The 9711-nt window shown below is 49.7% G+C and overlaps 1 protein-coding gene across 1 annotated transcript in view; it reads right to left on the reverse strand.

Moving 5' to 3' along the window:
* The window catches only part of fgfr1a (fibroblast growth factor receptor 1a), a 33564-nt gene extending 23932 nt beyond the window's left edge, over positions 1-9632 (reverse strand). Inside the window, exons 1-2 of the mRNA XM_056285271.1 lie at positions 9551-9632; positions 1150-1330 (exon numbers count right to left, since the gene is read on the reverse strand). Coding sequence (XP_056141246.1) covers positions 1150-1303 — 154 coding nt within the window. The 5' untranslated portion in view covers positions 1304-1330; positions 9551-9632. The remainder of the gene's footprint in view (positions 1-1149; positions 1331-9550) is intronic.
* Positions 9633-9711: the final 79 nt, after the last annotated feature.

Consider the following 9711-nt stretch of genomic DNA (forward strand, 5'->3'; position numbering starts at 1 on the left):
GGGGGGGAAAGTGATGCATTCCCAAGCAGGGTCGGTGGGGGGGTGGGGGTGAGGAAAAGCAGAGGCCCCGCATAGATAGTACCTGGCCATTTGGTGACTGCGAACCGGGTGAAGGGAAGACGCATCAAACCCCCCACCCCCACCCCCGAGGACAATATATCCCCCCTCAGGCTCGCCTAAGAAAAACAGGTCTCCTTAGAAACCCTATCTTCGAGGGGAAAGGGGGGGGGGGCTCAAAGTAGCATCTTCTTTCCTTTTTTTTTGAAAACCGGCTAATTTATAGTTCCCTGGCAGTTAACTCCCCTCTCGGTGACAACAGATACCTTTTCATTACAAAGAAGGAGAGGAGCGGAGACTACTAGGTAGCAAAGCTGCCCCAGGGCTACAGATGGGAGTCATTTACTACTCCCTGTCCCACTGTCGGCTTAAACACAACCATGCCAAAGTTTATTTTAAGGCTTACTGGCCAAGAGAGACCCTCTTGCATAATTACTCTAATTATAATGCTGGGTTTTATCATATTCTTTTAGCTGCACCCCACTTCCGACTGCCGAGTGTAAACATCCAAACCTATCTGCCCACAAGCCCAGGCAGCGATTACGCCGCTGGACCGCATCCAAGAAACACATTTTTTAGGGATTCAATTTCAATGTCTCTTTCCCTTTTGAGAAAGATCCTCCGCAGCCTCTAAAGCGGGATAAGTTTTGTTTTGTTTTTGTCTTTCCTGGCCATCTCGAAGTCGCACGGCTCAGTCGAAGAGCACATACGGTGTTGTTTTCCCATCGGCGCTATTTCCATTTAGCGGGCGAGCAAGTCGATACGAGTTGATTTTACTGCAAAAATGGAAGACCGCAGGGCATAACAAAATGCTTACAAACATACCGGAGCCGCATCCGACTTGGTGGAGCACAAGGAAACAATGGGGGGGGTGGGGTGGGTGGGGGGGGTTGGGGATGACTGACACGACAACCGAACGCGGTAATCGAGATAAGATAACCAGACAACCTCTGGGCTGCTTTCCATCACCACATCGAGTGTTGTTCGAACAATCACGCGAAACCCAAAGAAATTATATTGCGACTTATTTCCAGGACGCGCTCGAGGAAACGAGCACACGGCAGAGGAAATGAAGTTACTGAGCCGTCTTACCTTCATCGAAGCTGGCAGGCCGGCACTGGGCCGGCAAAATCTGTGCGAGCAAAGCGAGAAACACAGGTATACTTGGCCCCACCAGCATCCTGTTGAGGGAGCTACAACTTCTGGCTTCTTTGCGAGTGGAAATCCATTCAGACTTGTGGGGCATCAGCACTGCGTCATTCACAGTGCTAATCTGGAAAGGGGAAAAAGAAATCACATGACACGTTAGCAAGACCTGTGCCTCTGGAAATCTCAACGGGCCCACTTTAGCTTCGGACCATTGTGTCAAAAACCATCGTGGGACATGAGTGTGACACAGAAATGAGTTCAACCTACGGTTTGTGAAAATCAGCTTAAGGTATAAAGGAAAATCAGCTTAAGGTATAAAGGGTAGGATATTCCTAAAAAAAACAAAAACAATGTATAGACTCATACAAAAATAATTTCCTCTCAATTATCCCTTATGACCCGCTAGACGTGGGTGGCGGTGTCTGTATCTGCAGAGACCCCGTCCCCTGCCTGTGTTTTCTTATTTTGCCGTGTACGGGACGTTTCCGGGCTTTAACCTTCGGGCAGCGGGACTCTATAAAAACTTAGCGACCAGGTGCCAGAGATGGGAAGCACACATCCGAGAGGACGCTACGACAATGGCGGACACAGCGCCGAAAAGGCGTAAATAATAGCGGGGCGAAAACGCCAAGCGGACAAAGCTCGTTCCAGAGCGAATCTGGGGGTTTGGCGTTCCCCCGCCGCCGGCGAGCACCGAAGGAGAGGATGGGGGATGAAGAGCGACGCGGAGTCGGCCTGTATACTGGGATGTGTCCTGGACACAGCGGTCGGGGGGGGGGGGGGGGCGTGTCCTTCTGGTGATGCTGAGCCGGGGAGGAGGGGCCAACTTTGAACATGGTGTTTACAAACCGCAACCGACAAAATCTACTCATTGTGTCTTTAATGACCCAGTCAACTTGCAGCAAAAAAAATTGTAGTCTCAGATAATCAAGCTGGCACAGCAGCTTCCGTTTTATTAGATAAATTGATTAATTAATTAACAAATAATAAAAAAAAATTATAAGTAGGTACTGAAGTATTCACGTTTGCCAGTATGAAAACACTCCATGACAGGAAATGAAGACCATCAGGCCCACTTTCATAACACACACACACACACACACAACTTCTAATTTTAATTTACACTACTCATAGGGCTGTTCTTTTGCTTACAAAACTTAATAATTTTGAATGACACAAATCACAAAAAAGAAAAAAAGAAAAAAGCTGTGCAGCACTGAAAAGACATGATCATCAGTCAGGGCCGTCTCAGCTCGGACCGCCGTCAGTGTGTTTTCCTTGTTGACACTGCTGTTGATATCACGCCGAGGTTGAGGACACGCACTCAAAACCAGGCGTACTGCAAACAGGGACGCACATCTGTTTGCATCATCACCTCTGCAGCATCTGGCCATAGAGATTAACACTTGCCCCTAACCCCCATAATCCCCTTCAAGGAATTTGTTCAAGACCAAAAAAACAAAACAAAACTGAGGCCTGTTATGCGACACCCCTGTAGAGAGACCGCCAAGCCATTATTTCCACGCTCGGAGATCTATCACCTAACAGTTGGTTTTGGTCCCAACCCTAACATGACCCCCGACCACCATTTGGTCCCATAACTGTCAAGTTGGGGGAAACAAATGCTGGTTTGTGAGGCTCCTGACGAGACAAACCTGCAAACACCGCAACGTCTTTGTCAGCGGTGCGCCCTATAACCAACGCACCCCCCCAAAAAAAATCCATGCAAAATATCAAAGGTTCCCTTTGTGATCATGCACGACGTCACAGTTGAGTCAAAGGAATCCCCGCTCGTTTGTGCGATCACAGACGATGCGGTTTTTGCGATCTTCGAGGGGCTATTATTGCTACTGCTGGTATTCGTCATTGACCATTCACGGGGGGGGGGGGGGCGGGCGGGGGTGGTTCCTCCTAAAAACCAATTTAATTTCGCTCTACGAGAATGTTCTCATGTTCTGGCAGCTGAGTTGTGTCAGGGGGGTCCGGCGGGGATAAAGAAGCTTGGTCATCCCAGCTCTGTTTGCAGTGAGTCAGTCTTTGGGACGCTTCCAAGAAACTACTTCTGCTGCCAGACAGAAGGAAGTCCAAAGAGCGGCCCAGCCGACCACATTCCCTGGGCTCTCATCAGTACATGCCCACTAAGACAACAGCACATAATTGAGGGAAGATGAAAACATCGTCACCCAACACTTGAGACACAGAACGCTTTGTCCCACTCGGCTCCCATGGAAGTGCGTGTTCGAACCCACGTCTCCCTCTCTACTTAACAGGCGGAGCACACTCATCGCTCGCCTATTGGAGGGGTGGGGTACTCGTGAATACCAAGGCCATGAAAATATGACAGCTGGCGTTTTAGCGCTTCACTTAATCCCATTCAAAACAACTAGTTAAGGGACTGGTGAGTCTATTTTCACCGGCCGAACCGCAGGAACGCTTTACCGACTCCTCCCCGGGGAAACTCGGGGGGGGGGAGACTTAAGTGTCAAATCCAGACACCCGCAGACGAATTCTTAAAAAGTGGTCGGATCTCTTGAGTGTCACTGACCCGAATCAATCTGAGATTGATGTGGGTGTAAGAAGAAGAGTGATCTTACCGAGACAGAATATCATAATTTTACTTAACGCAAAACCAAAACAGAGGATGAAACACAGATTTACCCAGCTGCCGTGACCGTTATGGGGTTCGAGGCCCGGCCAGGATTCAGAGAAGCCTCGGTTCGGGGAGCCCCCCGCCCCGCCGGCCCGTTTTCACCGTCACGACGGTCAATTTATGCTCGAATGTCACATTTATGTCTGAAAACCACCGGGGAGCCGCTCGTGGTTCGCTGCCATTTAAGGCGTTTTGCAGACGCCTGAGCGAGACGGACCCTTACAGCAGCGGCTCTGCCTGAAATACAGTTTCTAAAAAAAGAGAGAGTCTCGCATTCTTTTACTTTATACTCCAACTTCTGCACATTTGCGAGTGTGCGTTTGTCTACACACACACGCTCGTGTCGTGCATTCTGCAGGGGGTTCGCCGCCTGCTGCGGGCTGGAGGGATATGTGTGAAAAAATGAAAGCATTAATAAGGAGGTGTTGCAGAGATGGGTGTGCTGAGAGGACGGAATGGGGGAACTGTGGTTGTTTGGGGAGACCGGGGCCCTGTGTGAGGGCCTGGCGGCCTGTCCAGGGTGTCTCCCCCGCCTGCCGCCAATGGCTGCTGGGATAGGCTCCAGCATCCCCGCGCGGGGCCCTGAGAGCAGGATAAGCGATAACTGATGGATGGATGGATGGATGGATGGATGGAGGTTGCTTTCTAAGACTGTCTTGCAAGCGAACAGCACAATCAAACGATACAGTGCTTTACTTGGTACCCTTTTAAGCAAATATAGCCCCCCAAAGTATTCAAACAATTTATAATATTCCAACATCTAATTACAAATGGGAGAATAAGCCAAAGGGGAAGGACCACGTTCAGGTCAAAGCGCTCTTCCCCAACATCCAATAAACGCCACGCCAGTTTCAGACACAGCCGATTAAACAAACTGGGGTTACTCGGCGGTTAGCTTGTTCAAACAGCCAGGCTTAAAACAAAGAAATCACCGGAAGGAAAAAAATCCCCCCACACCCACAACGGGTCGTAAAATCAAACCTCTCCGAGGCGCACTGATCCAAAGAAAACGATTATGGCAGCAGCCACGTCGCTTATAACGTAGGCTACTTCCTCACACGCCTAAAATCAAATAACACTTGCAACTTTTACTATCGCGCGTGTGCAAACCATCCCGGCTTGGACCTGATGATGCAATCATGGCTTTTTTTGTTTTTTTGGATTTCCCCCCCTTTTCTCCCCCAGTTGTACCCGTCCAAATTAGCCCACTCTTCCGAGCCGGCCCGGTCGCTGCTCCACCCCCCTCTGCTGATCCGGGGAGGGCTGCAGACTACCACACGCCTCCTCCCATACATGTGGAGTCACCAGCCGCTTCTTTTCACCTGACAGTGAGGAGTTTCACCAGGGGACGTAGCGCGTGGGAGGATCCTCCATCCCCCCCCCCCCCGAACAGGTGCCCCGACCGACCAGAGGAGGCGCTAGTGCAGCGACCAGGACACACACCCACATCCGGCTTCCCACCCGCAGACACGGCACATCTATAGGGACGCCCGACACGGGGATTCGATCCGGCGACCCCTGTGTTGGTAGCAACGCAACAGACGCTACGCTACCCGGACGCCCTCAATCACCACTCATCTTGGCGCGGTAACCCTCACACTTGAGGCCTCGGTGGACCAAGTAACGACAAGATCAGCGAGCCAGGACCGGATTCTGACTAGCGTGCCGGTTTACCAGGCGCGTCTGCAGCCACGGCCGGCCCGGAGACACGACCAAGAGTCAGACTGCCAACAAAAATAACGAAACAACGACGTAAAGCAAGGCGGTTTACCGTTTGGACAACGCCAAGAGACGTGAGGGAGCGGCCTGTGTGTGGACGCAGCACCGCAGGCGCCATGCTGGACGGTCGTGCAGAAATCTTCATTAGGTGCTGCTCATTTAAATATTTGTCTTAACTCTCATATCGACAGTTTTCCACTAGGCTATACAGTATACTACAACAGCGTCACAGAATTCCCGAAATCCAGTCATGGCTTTGGGTTTTGGTGTGCCACCTCAAGATTTTCAGTGGCCCCCATTTGCCCCCCCCCCCCCAAGAAGCATTTCTGGGGGCGCCACTGGGATGGCGGCACGACACAGGCCGGCGAGACACTGCATTTAAACATCTGCCTCCATCGGCAGGACTGCAGAGACGTTGGGGGGGGGGGTCATGCGAGAGGAGCCACAGCCAATTAGAAACAGGTAAAATAAAACAGCCTTCTGATTCACCCCCCCCCCCCCCCCGATCACCAGCTTTGCTAACCTTATGTGAGCGACTCTCAGGGTGACAGGAGGGCTCCTTCTGGCTGGTGTGTAATGCTACTACATCGTGGGTATCCTCCCCTGCTCCCCCGGCAAGCACCGGAGGACTCAGTACGTTCACATGACGCTAGAAAACGTCGATTTATTGCGATAGTCCGACCAAAACTGGACTTCTAAAATACGTGTAAACGCGTAACTGAAACCGAACTAAATCGAATTCCTGGAAGTCGGACTAACGCTGGCTAGATAACGCGCTTGGGGACGGATTCGCTCCGGCACGTCGGCGTTCTGCGCATGCGCCTCAGTTCCGGCGTTCCAATCGCAACCAGCTGAAAGGGGGCATATCGCCACCTACCGTACCGGGGTGGGACATGATTCCGTCAATAACCGATTCTCCCCGGTTCTTGTGTACCGGGACAACGCGGTAGTCCAGTTACGTGGCCTCCGTAGCTCGACTTAACTGCGCACGTGTTGAGATTTTGGAGGCATACAGGTCTCCATCTCTGCGAGCCTTTGCAAGCCACGGTTACCCAGAAACCCTTTCTCTCGGAGATGTGTACGTGTGTTACGTGTGCCTTCACGGGAGCAGGGCTCCACCTTAAAGCCCGTGCAGGCCTCTCCACACAGAGATGAGTCAAATATCAAGTCAACGTACATAAACCCAGGACGATACACACACACATCATTCTGACACGGTGCTTTTCCTTTGTCGTGCAAAAGCCTGTAATTGGGGAAGAGGAATTTGGGCCGGATTTGCTCTTTTAACAGACAAATACCCTGATGTAGACTCATGCCATTTCATTTCAGCGTTTATTTTATTTCATACTTTATGGTCGTCTCTTTTTCCGGATACCGCTCCCATACCATAGGGTGGGTTAAATGCAGAGAACACATTCCCTTGTAGCCTACAATGACAAAATGAAGTTGGCTTTCTTTCTTATTATCAAGTATGGGACATAAAGGCACTATGCCGGCTGTCGCCATGAATTTCCCAATACCTTGACTTAAAAACGAAATAGATGAATAAACCTGTTCCACTCTTAGAAATAACGTGCCACTTTAGTATGCAATAAAAACGTTTGAAAAAGGGAAGGAAAAAAAAAACAAATGAAATGCTCCATTTTTTTGCAGCCGTCACAAAAACAACTGAGCGTGAAGAGATAGTCCAATGCCTGGGACATCAAATGCCTAAGTAAACGGGGATGAGAATATTTCACTGAACGTAAGCCGAATCAGAGGGCAAGGACTAATGCATTACTACATGTAAGACACATTTTGCTTCTCTCATTATACAAAGACAAAGGATTCAGGCCCAAGCCAAAGCGTGGCCTGTGCCATAATTACTGTTCACTGCCATCCATGCATAAAATTCCTTAGCTATTGGAGTCTGCAGCCCAGGCCCGGTGAATTCTGCACTACCAAGGACAGGACGGTCCACCAGCACAAAGTTTTCCTCAGTGAGGGTGCAGTGCTGGGAAAGTAAAAGCCCTAAGCCTGGTTATTTGCAGAAAAAACAAAACCTTTAGGGTTTTAGAGGCCGCCTCTTCGCTTGAGTCACTGGTTTTACACCAACATGCCATGCGGTAAGCTCATACGAGTCCTGAGGCGTAACACATATTTTGAAACTAGGTGACACTGTGCCACTTTGCTGACAGTTATATCTAAAAGTAGGGCTTGGCAATCTATCGGTATCGTGATACGAGACTAGATATTACCTGGGATGTTGTAATATCGCGAGCTAACATATGTGTTGTCTTTTCCTGGTTCTCAAGGCTGCATTACAGTAAAGAGATGGATGGATTGCATGCAATTTTCTGAACTTATCAGACTTTTCTAGCTGTCATTATACGTCTCGGACCCGTTTCAGACATCATATCCACCTCACTAATGAGTGTTTATCAAAGATGTCACTGTGTAAATATCTTGTGAGACCCCCCCCATAGTCACCTGTACGATATCGTCAAAACATCGATGGAGGTATTCGGTCTAAAATGTGGTGAATTTTGAATTGCCAATATTGCCCAGCCCCATCAAAGGCTTCAATACCATGAATGCATACATTATCTGAGGAGATCTTCCCACTGGGCGTCAAAACTCAAATCTTGGCAGTTGTCTGTGCAGTCTCCTACACATCCAGTTTGACATTACGTACACGGAGGGCACTGCTGGGCTTCATGAATATGCCTCTAGTGTGCCACCACACCGAGAAGTCAAACGATGCTCCCCAACCAGAGGGAAATAGTTCAGGGTAAGGCTGCATGACATTTCTCTATGGATTTACTGGTAGTTGGCATGATTATATGGCTCCTGCACCATGAGACCGTACCAGTCTTTCAGCCGAGCTGCCTGGTAAATTAAAGGCCCAAGTAGTTCTCATTTCCCATTCGGCAGTTAAGGAGAGGGCCTCCCCCCCCCTCCCCCGGTGAACTGCTACTTTCCTCAACCATCACCACCTTCTCTCCCCGTTTTAAAGCACTACACACAGTCTTCTCCTGCAAACCCCTGGCTCTGTGACAGACCCTTCATTTAACTGTCTGTCCTATGACTAGCCAAACAAAACAAAAACTAAATATACCAAATTTTAGCTGCAAGAATCACCCCGGCGTCCTGGTTTCACTTAAAATAACTATGGGTCAACATCTTCCACACTGGGCCTGTGTCTGGCAACAGAGCAGCGGGGGTTTGCTGTGTCCCTTGGACAGCAGTGGCTCCTGGCCATGATGAAGACAGACGGGCAGAGTTGTTGTGTGATAAAACTCTCCTTTTCTGGTTTTACATGATGGCACGATCGCAAAAACAGACCAAGGGACGCGAGGTTCGCGAACTTGTGACTGTTATTGTGCATGTCCACAGCCAAATTCAGTGCCAAAGGTGCACGTCCATATGGAAACAGATGTGCATTGTGTTGTTAGCTCTGTTAAGGCAGTACTACAATGACCAGTGTCCGTAAGGGCGAGTGCTCGAATGAAAAAGAGAAGAAAAACAACAGTGAAACGAAGAAACCCCCGAGTTGAAATGAACTGAGCTGCAGGATGAGCACTTCCTTCCCCTGGAAAGCATTTGGGGCCTTGAACTAAACCCAGCGTCTGCCCCCCCCTCCTCCTCCTCCTCTCTGCCCCGTGCGTGGCGATAGCATCTCCGACACAGTCCGCTACTACACGCCGAGAGCTCGATATTCCCTCTTAAAAAAGGAAGAATAAAAAAAAAACCCTGAAAGGTGGAGGAGACAGTTAAACGGCCGGCAATGCTTCCCATGATCACTGCTGGCACACACAAAAAAAAAAGTTTCACAAAAAAAATCTGTGTGGTTAATTAGATGAGCCGAAATTCGTGAATTTGCACCACTTCAAGACGGTGGCGAATCAAAAAAGGGAACGTACAGCGCGCGCGGCTGTATGTTCGAAACGGGGATGATATTAAAATCGATCAAAACGGCAACATTTTAACACTCACCTTTGTTGAAAAACAGAGAGAGGAGGGGGGCTGCAAAACAGATGAGGAGGCGGCGGCGGCGGTGGTGGTGGTGGTGGGGAGGGGGGTTGGTTGGTTAAACTCCCGGGCTCGGGGCCGGTGAGGCGATGTTGAAAACTTTTCCCCCCAAAAACTAATACATC

The sequence above is a fragment of the Lampris incognitus genome, chromosome 1 (assembly GCF_029633865.1).
Source record: "Lampris incognitus isolate fLamInc1 chromosome 1, fLamInc1.hap2, whole genome shotgun sequence".
NCBI classification, from domain to species: Eukaryota; Metazoa; Chordata; class Actinopteri; order Lampriformes; family Lampridae; genus Lampris; species Lampris incognitus.